An 18,503-nucleotide genomic window follows, 5' to 3' on the forward strand; every position below is an offset into this window, starting at 1 on the left:
ACAATGTATATAAATAAAGCAATGAGTTTAATTTTCATATAGCTGTTACATAAACTGAGTAAGCAAACATTTGTTGCGCTGTGTAGGTTTTATATTACAAATAAGCCTCTCCTAAAATGTCCTTAACTGCAGCATATAGCTGGTGCAAACCCCCTACCAAGGACTCCTATTCATAGCAGCATCCAGTTGTTCTCACCCAATAGCACCTACTGAAACTGAAGAGGGGGGTTAAGGCAGGTCAGGTATTTATAGTTGTGATAATTGTATTGTATTAAAAGGGCAAAGATTCACACAAATGACAGAGGTGCACATTGCATCCATACAATTAAGTAACACGTGATGATTTTGATGAGCAATACTTTGGTGATGTGAATACTGTAGTACAAGTAGATCAAATTTATTTTAAATTAGAACATACCACTTCTTTAAAAGACAAAATAAATAATCGTAATTATGTGAATATGTTCATAAACAATTAATGCTTCATAATTACGTCTGTCAGTGACAGCAGAGAGTTGATTGGGATATTCTTGGGGGTGTAGACATGACTGGAGTAGTACCATAGGGGTGCCATAGTACACAGCCAGCTCAGGCTGAACAGAACAGAGCAGAAGGGAACAGAGCAGAAGGGAACAGAGAGAAGGGAACAGAGCAAACGGAAGCAGAACAGAGCAGAACAGAAAGGACAGAGCAGAATGGAACAGAGCAGAACAGGAGCAGAACAGAACGGAACGGAACAGAGCAGAACGGAACAGAGCAGAAGGGAACAGAGCAGAGGACAGAGCAACAAGGAGCAGGAACAGAGGCAGAAGGAACAGAGCAGAAGGACAGAGCAGAAGGAACAGAGCAGAACAGAACAGAACAGACAGAACAGAGCAGAGAACAACAGAACGGAACAGAAACAGAGCAGAACGGAACAGAAACGAACAGGAACAGGAACGGAACAGAACAGAACAGAACAGAGCAGAACAGAACAGAGAGCAGAAGGGCACAGAGCAGAGGCAGAACAGAACAGAGCAGAAGAAAAACAGAGGAGGAACAGAGCAGAAGGGCACAAGCAGAGCAGAACGGAACAGAACAGAGCAGAACAGAACAGAGCAGAACAGAACAGAGCAGACAGAACAGCAGAAGGCACAGAACAGAGCAGAACAGAAGGCACAGAACAGAGAGAACAAAACAGAACAGAACAGAAGAGGCACAGAGCAGAACAGAACGGAACGAGAACAGAAGAGCAAAGAACAGAGGCACAGAGCAGAACAGACAGAGCAGACAGAACAGAGGAACAGAAACAGAACAGAAGGGAACAGAAACAGAACAAGAACAGAACGAACAGAACAGAAGGAACAAACAGAACAGAGGGAACGAAAACAGACAAAGGGAACAGAAGGAACAGAAAAGAACAGAAGAACAGAACAGAGAGAACAAGCAAGCAGAACAGAAGGGAACAGAACAGAACAGAACAGAAGGGAACAGAACAGCAAGCAGAACAGAAGGGAAACAGAACAGGAACAGAAGGAACAGAACAGAAGGGAACAGAACAGAACAGAAGGGAACAGAGCAGAACGAACGAGGAACAGAGCAGAACAGAACAGCAGAAGGGCACAGAGCAGAGCAGAACAGAACAGAAGGGAACAGAGCAGAAGACAGAGCAGGGCAGAGCAGACAGAACAGAAGAACAGAGGCAGAACAGGAAACAGAAGGGAACAGAGCAGAACGACAGAAGAGGGCACAGAGCAGAACAGAAAGAAGAACAGAGCAGAACGAAGCAGGCAGAACGGAACAGAACAGGAACAGAGCAGAAGGAACAGAACAGAACGGCAACAGAGGCAGACAGAACGAAGAACAGGAGAGAACAGAGCAGAGCAGAACAGGAACAGAACAGAAGGGCACCAGAGCGAACAGGAACAGAGCAGACAGGGCCAAGAGAGAACAGACAAGAAGGAACAGAGCAGAACAGAGCAGAAGCAGAACAGGAACAGAACAGAGAAGGGCACAGAGCAGAACAGAGGAACAGACCAGAAGGCACAGAGCAGAACAGAACAGAAGGGACACAGAGAGAGCAACGGAAACAGAAGCAGAACGGAACAGAACAGAAGGGCGCACAGGCAGAACGGAACAGAACAGAAGGGCACAGAAGACAGAACAGAACAGAAGGGAACAGAACAGAACAGAACAGAAGGGAGACAGAACGAACAGAACCAGAACAGAAGGAACAGACAGAAGGGAAAGAACAGAACAGAAGGGAACAGACAGAACAGAGGAACAGAGCAGAGGAAACAGAGAGAAGCGGAAACAGAACGAACGGAACAGAGCAGAAGGGCACAGAGCAGAGCAGAGCAGAACAGAACAGAACAGAGCAGAACAGAAGGGAGCAGAGCAGAACAGAAGGGAACAGAGCAGAACAGAAGGGAACAGAGCAGAACAGAACAGAAGGGAGCAGAGCAGAACAGAAGGGAACAGAGCAGAGTTTTATTGTCTATCCAAGGATAGAAAAGTTTATTTGGCGTCACCTTACAAACTGCCTGCTGCACGTCTATATAATAGGATAGTTTGCTCTCCTGAGGTTGGTGTCCTAATTTTAGCCAACAAATTTGCTTTGGGAAATGTTCACCACATCATTGGTCCACTTCTGAATTCCCACAGTTTAACCACCTGGGCTGGGTTTCCCAAAGTGTCGTAGCAATGAGATCATACTAATTCCCTTGAAACTAAATGGACGAAAGATGCTCTTAGTGCTACGATGCTTTTGGAAACCCAGGTCAGGAAGAGAGAGAGAGAGAGAGAGCATGTCATAGAAGCTAACCAGACTGTGGAGTAGTGTAGGCTATAGTGATTACATCACATTTAAACACCTCATGATTTGTTCCTCTTTGTATGGTGAGGAAGAATGTCTTTGTAGTTGTCAGTGATCATAGTGACATGTTGCCCATCTCCAAGAGGTGTTCAAAGTAAGTGTCTGCTGTGTTTTGGCCCACTGAGAGAGTTTAAATCCCCAAATAGCAAACKCGGGTTTCATCCGAGTCCCTCAGTGTATGTGGGTCATCCCAGGTTATCAGAGTCTAGTATAATCAAGGATCCCAGACCTGCTAAAAGCCATTTTGATGTTTGGAGAACCCAGTCTACCCACACTGTGTAGTTGAATATTCTATTACTTTTGTATTTTACCACGMTTTTCTCCCAATTTCAATTACGATCTTGTTTCATCACTGCAACTCCCCAACAGGCTCGGGAGAGGCAAAGGTCAAGTCATGCGTCTTCCAAAGCATGACCCGCCAAACCACGCTTCTTAACACCCACCCTACTTAACCCGGAAGCCAGCCACACCAATGTGTCAGAGGAAACACTGTTCAACTGACTACTGAAGTTAGCCTGCAGGTGCCCGGCCCACCACAAGGAGTCGCTAGAGCACGATGAGCCAAGTAAAGCCCACCCGGCCAACCTCTCCCCGCCCTATGGAACTCCCGGTCACGGCCGGTTGTGACACAGCCTGGGATCAAACCCGGGTCTGTAGTAACGCCTCAAGCACTGCAGTGCCTTAGACCACCYCGCCACTCGGGAGGCCCTGAATATTCTATTRTATTCTACTATTCTAATGTTGAAGTTGTCTGCTGTGTTTTGAACCTCAAGCTGAGATGTGGCTGTTTGTTGTGTGCCAACCATTGGTAAAAGCAGAGTATTGACAACAGTGTTTTCCCCCCACACTGAGACTGTATCTGTCTGCTGTGTTGGAGAAAGTGTCCTAAACCGTGGGCTGTTGTGTAATCCCTCACTGGGCCCCTTGCTATTTCTGTGCCTGGGTCCCGCGTCACGCTTGGGTATTTTCTCTGGTGACTAGCTCACATCAATAGATCTCCTAATGCACGTTCAGTCAGCCAGCATCGGCGGCTGCAACGTCTGATTGATAKGATTTTACCCTCGCTAAATCTGATCATAATTTCTTATGTTATTACTATAGCCCAGGGATGTGGAGAATGGACAGCTGTAATTTGCAATATGAGGAATGTGACATGTGACTGGCGATGTGGGACAAGAAGAGAGTATACTAATGTCAGGTTTGTTTGAGGATTATATTCGACATCTGCATGTCCGTCTGTCTGCCGCTTGTGGAAAGACTATTTGAAAAACAGTAGGATAGAAAACAGTCTCTCATCTCACATCGGTGTTAATTCTGCATGTTGTGTTCTGTGCATGTTGTGTTCTGTGCATGCTGTCATGCCATGGGCTTTCTGCCTCWGTGTCCCTGACTCGATGTGTTTTCCTTATAAAATGTATGGATGAGGGGCTAGTGTTAGACTACTCTGTATAGCTGAACGTGATGCAGTGGCATTGTAATGACGTTTTCCATAACCTATGTACAGTATGCTTCCCATTGTCTCCATGCAACATGCTTCAGCAGTGTTGCTGTACTATGTCTTATGAGCATGTAAATGTATAAACATACGGTATCTTGATAAAGAAACCTTCTCAGAGTCACCCCCTCCTCTCATCCACTCAATCACACACATGTGAGCAGCACATTCACACGCCAACTGCCACCCACATGCTTGCAAAACACACTGGACTTACCAGAATGACCAACACACAATCATTCAAAAACACACTGATTTACCACCCAACTGCCATCACATCATTCAAAAACACACTGTTTACCACCCACTGCCAACCCACATCATTCAAAAACACACTGATTACCCACCAACTGCCAACCACAATCATTCAAAAACACACTGATTTACCACCCAACTGCAAACCCACAATCATTCAAAACACACTGATTTACCACCCAACTGCCAACCCACAATCATTCAAAAACACACTGATTTCACCCAACTGCCAACCACAATCATTCAAAAACACACTGACTTACACCCAACTGCCAACCCACAATCATTCAAAACACACTGATTTACCACCCAACTGCCCACACAATCATTTCAACACACATGATTTACCACCCAACTGCCAACCCACAATCATTTCAAAACACTGATTTACCACCCAACTGCCAACCACAATCATTTCAAAACACTGATTTACCACCAACTGCACCACAATCATTTCAAAACACACTGACTTACCACCCAACTGGCTCCTATAGTACTACTCACTTGCATATTTCCTGTGAACTGTTTTGATATACCATGAATGATATATACTAGTGTATAACACGACCACTGGCTTTACCTCACAAGAAATTGATAGTTTCCTAAAAGAGAGTCTGATGGGAAGTGTAGTCTATATGTCTGTGGAGAACTTGTAAATATGCTAAGCAGAGGTTGGGAGTGTAGTCTATATTTTCCTAGCCACGTGCTTCTACACTGCATTGCTTGCTGTTTGGGGTTTTAGGCTGGGTTTCTGTACAGCACTTTGAGATATCAGCTGATGTAAGAAGGGCTATATAAATACATTTGATTTGATTTGATCTGCTGAAGGAACTTGTAAATTGACTTAGCAGAGGTTGGGAAGTGTAAGTCTAGTATCTGCTGAGGGAACTTAGTAATATGACTTAGCAGAGTTGGGAGTGTTGTCTATATCTGCTGAGGGAACTAGTAAAATATACTTAGCAGAGGTTGGGAGTGTAGCTATATCTGCTAGGGAACTATAATATGCTTAGCAGAGGTTGGGAAGGTAGTCTACTATCTGCTGAGGGAACTAGTAAAATATGACTTAGCAGAGTGTTGGGAGTGTGAGTCTATATCTGCTGAGGGAACTAGTAAATATTGACTTAGCCGAGGTTGGGGCTGTAGTCTATATCTGCTTGAGGAACTAGTAAATATGACTTAGCAGAGGTTGGGAGTGTAGTCTATATGCTGAGGAAGTAGTAATTTGATACAGAGGTGGAAGTGTTAGTCTATTCTGCTGAGGGAACTAGTAAAATATGACTTAGCAGAGTGTTTTGGGTACGTTGTAGTCTATTCTGCTGAGGAACTTGTAAATATGGACTTAGCAGAGGTTGTGGAAGTGTAGTCTATATCTGCTGAGGAACTTGTAAATATGACTTAGCAGAGGTTGGGAGTGTTAGCCTATATCTGCTGAGGAACTAGTAAATAAACTTAGCAGAGGTGGGAAGTTAGTCTATATCTGCTGAGGGACTAGTAAATATGACTTAGCAGAGCGTTGGGAGTGTAGTCTATCTGGGGACTAGTAATATACTGCGGTTGGGAAGTGTAGTCTTATCTGCTGAGGAACTAGTAAATATGACTTAGCAGAGGTTGGGAGTGTAGTCTATATCTGCTGAGGAACTAGTAAATATGACTTAGCAGAGGTTGGGAAGTGTAGCTACATACAGTACAGGCTGTGTCCTTCCCTCTCTATATCTGTAGTGTAGTTCAGAAGAGAGGTATGCATGTTTTCAGTGAGGCAGGCTTATCTCCCTGACACCCTGCACTCGTAGTTCCCTCCTCTTATTGCTTTAGGATGGAAACATACCAGCTATGAGGTCAGAATGACCTTGAGGAGAGAGAGAATCCCTGTCCCCTCCCGCTCAAGGCTTACAATGTTGTCACTTCTGCCCTTGTAGAATGTATCAAGAAGTCACATTTTACAGTATACAGTTATACCGTATTCTCTCTTTGGTCTGTCTGTCTAGGAGAGAATACAAACCCTATCAGATAGCTGTAGTGTTTAGCCCTGTGCAAGTGGAGGCAAAGTACTTCCCATTTAAATATTAGTTGACATTCTTGCAGTAGAAGCGTAGCCTCTTGATTTAATGTATTTTATCTCTGCATCTTAAGAGTCACTTGGATTTGTATCATCTCCTCGCGTCTGTTTGACAAATGTGTATGATGTCTGTGTGTGTGTGTGTGTGTGTGTGTGTGTGTTGTGGTGTGTGTGTGTGTGTGTGTGTGTGTGTGTGTGTGTGTGTGTGTGTTTGTAACAAAGAGAGAAATCCCTGGTTGTAACAATAGTGAAGAGAGAGCGTAGGATGGAACAGAAAGAGAGAGAGCAGTAGGATGGAACAAGAAGAGAGAGCAGTAGGGTAGTGGAACAGAAAGAGAGAGCAGTAGGGGAACAGAAAGAGAGAGTAGGGTGGAACAGAAGGAGGAGCAGTAGGGTGGAACAGAAGAGGAGAGCAGTAGGTGGAACAGAAAGAGAGGCAGTAGGGTGGAAACAGAATAGAGAGAGCAGTAGGGTGGAACAGAAGAGAGAGCAGTAGTAGAGAAGGAGGCATGGAGGAACAAGAAAGAGAGCGGCAGTAGAGTGGAACAGAAAGAAGAGGCAGTAGGTGGAACAGAAAGAGAGAGCAGTAGGATGAACAGAAGAAGAGGGAGCAGTAGGGTGGAACAGAAGAGGAGCAGCAGTAGGAGTGGAACAGAAAGAGGGAGCGTGGGTGGAAGAAAAGAGAGCAGTAGGTGGAACGAAAGAGAGAGCAGTAGGGTGGACAGAAAGAGAGAGCGTAGGGTGGAACAGAAGAGAGAGCAGTAGGGATGGAACAGGAAGAGAGAAGCAGTAGGGTGGAACAGAAGAGAGAGCAGTAGGGTGGACAGAAGAAGAGCAGTAGGGTGGAAAGAAAGAGAGAGCAGTAGGGTGGAACGAAAGAGAGAGCGAGTAGGGTGGAACAGAAGAAGAGCAGTAGGGTAGACAGAAAGAGAGAGCAGTAGGGTGGACGACAGAGAGAGCAGTGGGTAGGAACGAAAGAGAGAGCAGTAGGGGGGAACAGAAAGAAGAGCAGTAGGGGAGAAGAGGAGCTAGGGTGAACAGAGAGAGGAGCAGTAGGGTGGAACAGAAAGAGAGAGCAGTAGGGAAGGGAACAGAAAGAGAGAGCAGTAGGTGGAACGAAGAGAAGAGCAGTAGAGGTGAACAAAAGAGAGCAGTGGTGGAACGAAGAGGGAGTAGGGGAACAGAAAGAGAGAGCAGTAGGGGAAGAGAGAGAGAGCAGTAGGGTGAACGAAATACGAGAGAGCAGTAGGTGGAGCGAAGAGGAGCAGTAGGGTAGACAGAAAGAGGAGAGCAGTAGGGTAAACGAAAGAGAGAGCAGATAGGGGAAGAGAGAGCAGATAGGTGAGAAGAGAGCGTAAGGAAAGAAGAGAAGGGGGAAGAGAGACGTAGGCAAAGAGAGAGCAGTAGGTGGACAGAAGAGAGCGTAGGGTGGAAGAAAAGAGAGAGGCAGTAGGTGGAAGAAGAGCAGCAGTAGGGTGGAACAGAAGAGAGAGCAGTAGGTACAGAGAGAGCAGTAGGGTGGAACAGAAAGAGAGCAGTAGGTGGAAAGAAAGAGAGAGCAGTGGGTGGAACGAAAGAGAGCAGAGTGGCAGAGGAGAGCAGTAGAGGTAGAACAGAAAAGAGAACGTAGTCATAGAATGTCCTAATTAAGAGTAGCTCAGAGGTTTGAACCAGATAATCTTACATACCTCGTTAAAGAGCACACAGCCTTTGATACTGAGAAGATGAGAATGATGTTCCTCTGAGACCCAGCATACCATGAAGCCCACGATGTAGAGCTGAGGTATAGGACTAGATTACATACCCTGGTCCACAGTATAGACAAGTTTCACATACCCTGGTCACAGTATGAACAGATTACATACCCTGCCCCAAGGTTAGAGCTGAGGTTTAGAACAAGATTACATACCTGGTCACAGTATAGACAAGATTACATACCCTGGTCCACAGTATAGAACAAAGATTACATACTCTGCCCAAGGTTGAGCTGGTACTAAACAAGATTACCTACCCTGCGTCCCAGTATTAGAACAAATTACATACCCTGGTCCACGAGTAAGTGAGGTAATAGGACTTACATACCCTATGTCAACGATGTAGAGTGAGGTAAGACAAAGATTACATACCCTGGTCACGATGTAGAGTTGGGTAGAGAACAAGATTCATACCCTGCCCAAAGGTGTAGAGCTGGGTTATGACAAGATTACATACCCTGGTCCACGTATAGAACAAGATTACATACCCTGCCCCAGGTGTAGAGCTGAAGGTATAGACAAGATTACTACCCTGCCCAAGTGTAGCAGCTGAGTTTAGGACAATTACATACCCTGCCCAAGGTGTAGCTGAGGTTTAGGACAAGATTACATACCCTGGTCCACGATTAGAGCTGAGGTATAGACAAGATTACATACCCTGCCCAAGGTGTAGAGCTGAGGTTTAGGACAAGATTACATACCTGCCCCAAGGTGTAGACTGAGGTTTAGGACAGATTACATACCCTGCCCCAAGGTGTAGAGCTGAGGTTTAGGACGGATTACTAACCTGCCAGTGTAGAGCTGAGTTAGGAACGATTACATACCCTGGTCCACAGTATAGAACAAGATTACATCCTGCCCCAAGGTGTAGAGCTGAGGTTTAGGACAAGATTACAACCCTGGTCACGGTATAGAACAAGATTACATACCCTGGTCCACTTTATAGAACAAGATTAATACCCTGCATGGAGCCATGAGACATCCCAAATGGCACCCTATTCCCTTGCGAGTAGTGACAACTACTTTTGATCAGAGCCCTATGGGTAGTGCACTATATAGGGGATAGGGTGCCATTTGGGGTGCAGACATAGTGTAATGGAGCAGAGACACAGGTAGTCCCATGATATGGAGCTGAGGTATAGGATGAGATAATAAACAGTACACATATCCAGAGTCTTTGAGTTTAGCGTCCAGGTAAACATACACTCTGTCATTGTAGTGCACTGGCCAGGGGTTAGATGAGGTACAGGTGAGGTACAGGTATTTGAGAGAGTCTAGTAAAGAGCACGGTTATTCTTTTATTTCCTGCCGTGATCACTGGTCATTATGCACCAAGTTTAGTTGAAGGAGGAACTATTTAGGAAAAMGATTTTGCCTGTGAGGTTATAAGGTCCCGAAAAAAATAATGAACCAAGTTGTTGATATGATCTGCTTTATGTTTCTTGTTGGGAGAAACAGGAAGTGGGTTGCARGTAAACTACAGTATTTTTGTAAGTAGGTAGTTGTGCTATTTTTGCACCTACTGATTAGTRGTGTATTATGTATTTGGTAGGAACAATGCATGTGTGTCCTTAATGTAATACTGTGAAGTATGTAATGTAATTTTGTGAAGTATGTAATTTCACAAAAAATAAAAATCTTCTGTTTCTGTTTTCTTTCAGATGACCCTTTCCTGCAACATCTGCTAATATTACTACTACAGTAACATAACAGACTTTATCGTCTGTTGGAAATCAACCCTGAAGAGGAAGGTGACATTGGAATCGTCATGGAGTCACTYGAAACTACRGCAGAGGTGAAACGCTCTAAAGAGGCTCTGGATAAGACAGTTCCCCAGAGAAAGTCAGCAGCACCAGAACCTACGACTGCCCAAACTAAAATACCCCCCTCGGCTGATTCAGAAGGGGAGGGGTGGCATCTATGCCCAGAACCTGAGGAGGACCAGAGTAGAACCACATGTTGTTCAACAGATATGTCTGACTCGGGGAAACTAAGACAATTAGAAGGGAAATCACCACGCCAATTACAGGATCAACCCTGCAGTCATCCTCATTACAACGTATTAACCTCATATCCACCACAGGAGAGACAGACAGTTCCCTTTGCTAGACAGAAAACAGCAGATCACTTGCTTTCTGCACTGCCACTTGTCAGCTGTGGAGGGCCCTCTCCTCAGAGGAGCTCCCCCAGTTTACCCGTGTCTCTCCAACACTGTTCCCAGTCAGGAATAGAGGAYCTATCCAAGGAGGTGTGRAGTAAGATGGAGCAGAAGCAGCAGCAGAGACCTGGAAAGTATGTTTGTGATTATTGTGGGAGGGCATGTGCCAAACCCAGCGTACTTAAGAAACATATTCGCTCACATACTGGGGAGAGACCCTACCCCTGCGTGCCCTGTGGTTTCTCCTTCAAAACCAAGAGCAATTTATACAAACACAGAAAATCTCATGCTCACTTGGTCAAAGCTGGGACAGTGCCATTTTCAGAACTGGGTTCTTACAATGCCAACATGGAGGACCGGGGATCTTTAGAAGGAGAAGGAGAGTTCTACTCTGATGCTGAGCAGAGCTCGGACACGGACGAAGACGATTCATCGCTCTTGGACACTGTTTCAGTGGAGGAACCAGATAGCACCACTGCTGTTAAAGTACTGAATCTCYTTGCCCAGAAACAGGGAGTTACATTAGCATCAACATTATCTGAGGACGGTCCACCCAGGCTCTTGGAGATCAGTGCTGCTCAGGCTCCAGCTGTTTCTCAGGTCAGCCGTGCGATCCAATCTAGCGCCATCAAGCAGCGGCTGGCACTACGGCTCTCAGAGAAAAGGAGCAGTGACACTGACACATCTCTCTCCCTGCCTAGCCAGGGAAGCAAAGGCAGCACAGACTCAGGCTACTTCTCACGCTCTGAGAGTGCTGAACACCAAACAGGTGGTCCTCCCAACACAAACGCCAAGTCCTATCAAGAGATAATGTTTGGAAAGTGTTACAAGCCGAACCCAAAACAACAGGCCATAACTGTTGTYACTTGCAGGACAGARTTAATGAGTGATCGTAAGACTTCGGAGCGAGGTGTTTCCCGCGTATTCACACAAGAAAAGGAATCAATGGTTGAATCGATCAGAATAAACACACATTCATTTACAAGGGAGGACATTAAGGAGGCTCAACTAGAGCTCWCTGATTCTGGACAGCTGGTCCGGAGCAACTCGATGCCCACGTCCTCGGTGGCATGTCAGGACATGTCACAAGGCCTGCGAGGCAGCCARTCCTTTGATGAAAGGGCGTCCCCTGGAGGCATTAGGAGACTTACGAGACAGGCTGCCTTTGAACACTCTGCACACGATGGACCTCCTGACCACTACGGAAACATCTCTGATATTTCCAACCTTGGAGTGGAGATGGAAAGTTTCACCATCCAACAAAAGCAAGCGATGGAATATGCGACGAGGAAACGGCGGAAGGAAAACTGTGTTGCGGAGGAGGAGGATGTAGGAGGCCAGTATCACACAGACTATGACCACTCTGAAGAGATGAGGGACTATGATTCAAAGCAAACCTCTCAAGGTGCTCTAACCACTACATCCTCAGTGAAAGGACATGCCCAAAGCGTGCACACACAGGATAGAACACAATGTGATAGACTGGAAAGGGAAATGTGGGAAAAGAGAGAGAGAGAAGAGAGAAGATCTTTAGGTAACGTCATCTCTGTGATTCAACACACTAACTCCCTTACCAGGTCTCTCTCTGAACAGTCAGATTCTTACAACTACCAGAGACAGGATAAGCCTTCCTCAATGGATGTGGTGGAGCAAACCGAAACTAGAGAGATGCACAAAAGGACTGAGATCTTTGCACACCAGTTGAGTGACAGTAGATTATTAGATAAGTCGTATCAAATGACACCTAAGCTAGTCCGTCAGTCTAACATACCGGTTCCAGAGATCAGGGTGACTGTAGAACCAGACAGTCCAGAGAAAGAGAAAGCAGCTGAGGTGAAACAGGTGAAGGTGAAGGAGCCRGATAGACATATAGAGGAGTTCCAATGGCCTCAGAGGAGTGAAACKCTGTCTCAGTTCCCCCCAGAGAAACTCCCTCCAAAGAAGAAGAGACTGCGCTTAGCTGACTTGGAGCACTCCTCTGGCGAGTCTAGCTTCGAGTCGGCTTGTACGAGCCTCTCCCGGAGCCCCAGTCAAGACAGCAATTTATCCTACTGCTCCAGCTTCTCATTTGACCGAGAGGAGAAAGAGAGAGAGGTTATCCCTAAGCCAGCTTCCCCGGCGGCTAGACAGGATGAGTTTGGCAAAGCGTTGGAGTTCTTAGCGGTGCCAGGAAGCGGCTACTCCCTCTCTGTCCTGAACCAACGTCAACAACATGAAATGAGACGTACCTCTTCAGAACAGGCACCGTGCCACTCCCAGTGCAGAGAGCTCCCAGAGGTCCGCAGCGTATCGTTTGACTACGGTAGTCTCTCTCCAACGGCCAAAGTTAGACATGCGGAACTCAGCGCCAGCTACTCGGAGCCCAGACGGGGTAACTTGGTAAGACAGGAGTCCTTGAATGTTAACCTTGAATTTGCACATCCAGTCCTTCCGCTAAATATTCTTCCTCAGTACCTCAGCAGTGCCCTGTCGTTCTCAGCCACCGCTCTGCACTCTCAGTCTCTGCCAATGTTCGCCCCTCAGCCGTCACACTCTGGTCTCCTAGTTCCTGTTAGAATCCAGACTCACGTGCCATCCTATGGTAGCATCACATACACCACTGTGTCCCAAATTGTAGATGATCCATTCGAAGGCGTTAACTCCACCAGAACCTCTTTTCTCACTTCTCACTTCGCAAATTTAGCCACGAATTTGGACTCATCGAATCTATTATTAGGACACCCTCGAGGACTGTTGACCAGCCCAGTCCAGGTTCAAGTTCTGGATCTGCTCCCAGCTAAGCTGAAGACAGGCATTCCTCTCTCCCTGACCTCCAGAACAATCTCCACCACCAATTGTGGGTCCAGTGGTGGGTCCAACAAGCGCATGTTGTCTCCGGCCAGCAGCTTGGACCTGTTCATGGAGGTCAAACAGCAGAAACGCGTCAAAGAGGAGAAAATGTACGGTGAGATAGTGGAGGAGTTGGGTGCTGTGGAGTTAGGGAATTATAATGTGACTGAAGAGAACAAGCACAGTTTAAAGTCAGAGTTCCAAAGTGACACCAACCAGGGAGCATCACTGTCAGGCTTTCCTTCAAAATCCTCTTTGTCTGCGTCATCCTCGCTTCATTCTCATAACGAGCCAGCAAGAGGAAGCTTCATCTCACCTCAGCAACAAGGGTCAGAAAGTCCTGATTCCCCTATGGATAACTCCTCAACAGAAGCAAGCCTACATCCACACGCTCTGCTTTCTCTGAAGGATTTCAATGAGTCTGGCATGGACAGCAAGGCACAGATGGAGGTGCTGGTGCAGCTAGTCAAAGGTCAGGGCATCCTCATCTCTGACGGGGAAAACACCAAACGGATATCTCAATTTCCAAGTCTCCGCACAATGACAGCTGTGAGTTGGTGCTATCTGAACTACACCAAGCCAAACAGTACTCACAGCAGCTCTCCCCTGTCCTCTGTGTACGCTACGTGGTGCATCAGTTCCCATAACCCCAACCCTCCTAACCTCAACACCAGCGCCACCCTGGCTCTGCTCCGCTCCAAACAGACGACTAACACATGGGTGTACACCATGGCTGCCATGTACCAACCTGGGACTGGGAAACTGGCCTCCTCCTCACTCTTATGGAGGCAGCGGCTCGGGCTGGTGAGAACACCGATCGTTCATTATTTCATTATTCATTATTCCATAAACGTCTATATTGAATGTTTCCAATCCTGGAATCAAGTTAACATTATAAATACATCATCTAATTGTAACCATATTATACTTTTTCTTCTATACCTAAACTGCATGTTCACAGAATGTTTAATGTTTCACAAAATAGTTTTATTTATTCTTTATATGAATGTTTAATGATCTGTCTCATTTAGCTACAGAGCAAACCGGAGCTCAGCGAGCTGGAAGGGAGCTCCTATGGACGGAAAGTGAAGGATGCCAGCTGCAGGGTAAAAGAAAGGAAGGAGGACTGGAAAGAGAGGGAGGTCTCCTCGAAACAAACACCAACGCCAACACCAACACCAACACCAACACCAACACCAACCCGGATCAAAATATTTGAAGGAGGGTCCGTTATGATAATATCACATCAATCAATAAGCGATAAAATATGACTTAGAATGTTAGTTTGTAATGTGTACATGTTTTATAAAAGGGTTACGCCTGGTGGTAGAAATGATGTTTTACTTTATTTAACCTGGTAGTCCCATTGAAGTCAGAAGACCTCTTTGAAAGAGATCCCTGGAATTAGATTGAATAGCTGTTTTCACTTACTTTGCATGTCTATAGCTACTTATAATATAAAACACATGTCATTCCATGGAGGGCCAAGTGTCTGCAGGTTTTTGCTCCTCCTTTGTACTTGATTGATCAATTCAGGTCATTGATTAGTTAGGAACTCCCGTCACCTGGTTGTCTAGGTCATAATTGGACATAAATTGAAAGGAACTGACAAAAACCGGCATACACCCGGCCCTCCGTGGAATGAGTTTGACACCCCCCTGATATAGAACATCACATTCAGGTTGGTTTTCCTCCCTCAGGTTCAAGTCCAATGAGGACTATGTGTACGTGAGAGGCCGAGGCCGGGGGAAGTATATCTGTGAGGAGTGTGGCATCCGCTGTAAGAAACCTAGCATGCTGAAGAAACACATACGCACCCACACTGACGTCAGACCCTACGTCTGCAGGGTCTGCAACTTCGCTTTCAAAACGAAAGGTGGGTTTCCCTTCTTCTTTCATTGAGATGAATGAGACAAGAGCTGAACAAGCGCTTTGTGACGACTGCTGATTTAAAAAGGGATTGATCAAATCAACTAGATTGAATGATGATTGAATTGATGACAACAGTAACATTTACCCCCCCCCCCCCCCCCKCCCCCCCCCKAAKAAAGTACAATGAATGATAATGATAATCAGCTAAATGAATCTTTAACATGTTTGTCCTACAGGAAACCTGACCAAGCATATGAAGTCAAAGGCTCACATGAAGAAGTGTCGTGAGCTTGGTGTGTCAGTCACAGTGGATGATACAGAGACACTGGAATCTGGTAAAATATTGACCAATGACCAGGGAGTTATTCAGATATTTAAAACTGATTGTGTAACCCATGGTAACTGTACCACAGAAAGAATGACAGAAACACGTGATGTATCCTTTGTCTTTATCCTTTGTCTTTATTTGTGTTCTTTAAAACAATGCAGATGACATCCAGCAAGACTTAAAGACCGGGGTCTTGAGCACAGCCAAACACCAGTTCTCAGATGCAGACGACTCCGATGGCATGGATGAAGAGATCGATGATATCGACGAAGATGACGATGACGATGATGACTACGACGGTGACTCTACTCCCAAGATCCTTTCCCGGAGCAGCAGCCCTCAGCCCTGTGGCGTAGCCTCTCTGTCGGTCACAGCTACCGCCGTCATCCAGGGTGTGTCGTCAGACATCCATGGCTGTCCCCTCAGTACCTTCCATCCCCTCCCCAGCTGCCTCTCAACCTACACCCTGCCTAGCGTCGATATCCACCCCCATCCCCATCCCACCTCCACCCTGCCGGGCATCGATGTCCACCCCTATCCCCATCCCCCCTCCACGGTCAGGAGGACAGGGCCAGACCGGAGAACTGTCTTGGCCTCCAGCCTGGACAAGGAAGACTGTAGCCTGGCCATGCTGTCTCCTGACCAGGGCTGTCTGTTCTTCGACCCCTACCCCACCTGTCTGCTGTCCCCCGGCTGGGAGTCCCCTCTGAGGGAACCGCCTAACTCCCGCCTCGGCTACCTCTCCCCCCGGGGAGACCTCTCCCCCCGGGGACGCTCCTCACCTCGATGGGACACCTCCCCGCTAAGGCCCAGCTCCCCCAGCCTCACCCCCATCCAGCACCTCTTCCCGGTCTGTATGGAGAGGCCCCTGTCCCCAGGTGGAGTGGACCTGGCTGGGAGGAGACAGAGGGTGGTGCTCAGGGCTGTGTCTCCACGTAGAGGGGGCTCACAACATAGAGACTCTGGGGATAAAACCAGGCAGCAAGCCAAGGCTGAACTGGTTCAGCAGGGAGGAGCCATTGAAATGGATATGGTATGTAATATAGTTGTTTACAGTATGTTTTCATTGACTAGTATATGTTTAGATTGACTGGTATATCCTTGTCCATCAAAACTGCTGCACTGACTTCATTTCAACTGACTTCATTTCAACTCAGTGTTTTGATGTAAAACCTTTATTAATCACAATGTTTTGTTTTTTTCACCAATTTTTTCTTGATTGTCATTTAAAACTTGTTTTTTAGAAAGAAACTGTAGAAAAGTGTCTTCTGATAGTCACTATAACTTGTTGTGTTTAGGATCAGAGGAGAAGCGTGCCTCCCTGCCTGCCTGGGCCAACCTGCTCCAGTTGTCCCCGTCAGAACCTCTTCAGCCACCTCCCCCTACACTCTCAGCAGCAAGCTGGGACTCTCCTACCCATGGTGCCTATCGGAGGGATCCAGGTACTGCGCTCCCTGCCCTCCTGCAGCTCTGGCCGGACCCATCTGTCAGCCCTATCCCCTCAAAAGACTGAGCTCCACCAGGACAGCACTAAGGAGGGATCTGTTCGTCTGGCAGCCCTCGGTGCAGAGGACTCAGGAGCCCAGCAGCAGGGGAGGGAGAGGGGGATGGAGATGGAGAGGGGGATGGAGAGGGGGATGGAGAGGGAGAGGCTGTCCCCCCTCCAGACATCCCGGGACTCTGAGGAGGAGAACCCCACTGTCTCTGTCCTCACGGTCAGGAACCCTAAGCAGGAAGAGGTTCTTCAGACCTGCACCAAGGCCATCGCCTCCCTCAGGATCACCTCTGAAGAGCATCTATAGACTGGGGCTGCATCCCAAACAGCACCCTATTCCCTATATAAAGCACTACTGTTGACCAGGGGTCTCGTCACAAGTAATGCACTATATAAGGAATAGCGTACCATTTGGGCCTTTCCTCATTGGGCGTTGCTTGGAGCTTCCTCCAGGAGGAGCTGAGCCCCCCCCCCCCCCCATCCAACGTCCAGTCCTCAGCTAGCATGGTTCTAGATCAATTTGCGCTGTCTTGACAACTGCTATGGTCACATTTGAGTTGGCAAGACAGCACAGATAGATATGGAACCAGGCTACGTCCACAGTTCCTCTCAACCTCATTCCACTAGACAGACAGGCAGGCGACAGGCAGACAGGCAGACAGACAGACAGACAAGACAGACGGACGGACGGACGGACGGACGGACGGACGGACGGACGGGCGGGCGGGCGGGCGGGCGGGCGGGCGGGGCGGGCGGGCGGGCGGGCGGGGCGGGCGGGCGGGCGGGCGGACCGGACGGTCGGTCGGTCTATAGGGACCGACCGACCGACCGACCGACCGACCGACCTCATTGGTTGGGTGTTGGGGGATTCTTCTCTCAGTTTCAGTTACTTCAGGTTTCTTCATGTTAGTAATGCAAAGGTCATGTGTCTTAACATTCCCCTCCCCTCCCCTCACCATACTATGATCTATATCTGAGAGGAAAACAAACCTTTAAATACATTACAAAACAGAGACTTTATACTCTCTATGAATTCTCTATGAATTTCTTTGAACTTTTAGGTCAGTGGAGAGGACGGTTGAAGTAGTGGACACAGGTGCAATATATGGGATTTAAAGAGAATGCTTCAACGTTAATTATGCTTGCATACACTTGCACACAAACAGAAACATTTATATTTATTATACCCCATAACCCACTCTTAACACATTTATTCATATAAATGCATATGTGTACTATTTTCAAAATAGGCTTGTTGTTTAAATTGTATTCATATTGAGTGATTAGTTAAGGATTTGATTCTTGGAGAGAAATAACGGGGAAAGTATAAAAAAAAAAAAATGAAAGTATTTGAAAACTGAATCTGACCAAATTTAGTGTAGACTTGCTTCTTGTCCAGTTTGGTGC

General features: G+C 46.8%; 2 protein-coding genes across 2 annotated transcripts; both read left to right on the forward strand.

Annotated features, from left to right (window-relative positions):
• Positions 1-695: 695 nt before the first annotated feature.
• Positions 696-2,549, forward strand: LOC139027652 (trichohyalin-like). The gene has a single exon (XM_070443311.1). The coding sequence runs from the start codon at positions 696-698 to the stop codon at positions 2,547-2,549; it is 1,854 nt and encodes a 617-aa protein (XP_070299412.1).
• A 1,292-nt stretch (positions 2,550-3,841) lies between these two features.
• Positions 3,842-17,762, forward strand: LOC111963540 (transcription factor HIVEP2-like). The gene is made up of 7 exons (XM_023987051.2): positions 3,842-4,052; positions 10,076-14,205; positions 14,433-14,626; positions 15,102-15,277; positions 15,510-15,608; positions 15,763-16,634; positions 16,900-17,762. The coding sequence occupies exons 2-7, from the start codon at positions 10,183-10,185 to the stop codon at positions 17,401-17,403; spliced, it is 5,868 nt and encodes a 1,955-aa protein (XP_023842819.1). The 5' UTR covers positions 3,842-4,052; positions 10,076-10,182; the 3' UTR covers positions 17,404-17,762.
• Positions 17,763-18,503: the final 741 nt, after the last annotated feature.

The sequence above is a fragment of the Salvelinus sp. IW2-2015 genome, linkage group LG4q.2, assembly GCF_002910315.2.
Source record: "Salvelinus sp. IW2-2015 linkage group LG4q.2, ASM291031v2, whole genome shotgun sequence".
Lineage (NCBI taxonomy): Eukaryota > Metazoa > Chordata > Actinopteri > Salmoniformes > Salmonidae > Salvelinus > Salvelinus sp. IW2-2015.

Coding starts and splice junctions, on each gene's coding strand:
- LOC139027652 (XM_070443311.1), top strand. CDS start 696: ATGGAACAGAGCAGAACAGGAGCAGAACAGAACGGAACGGAACAGAGC.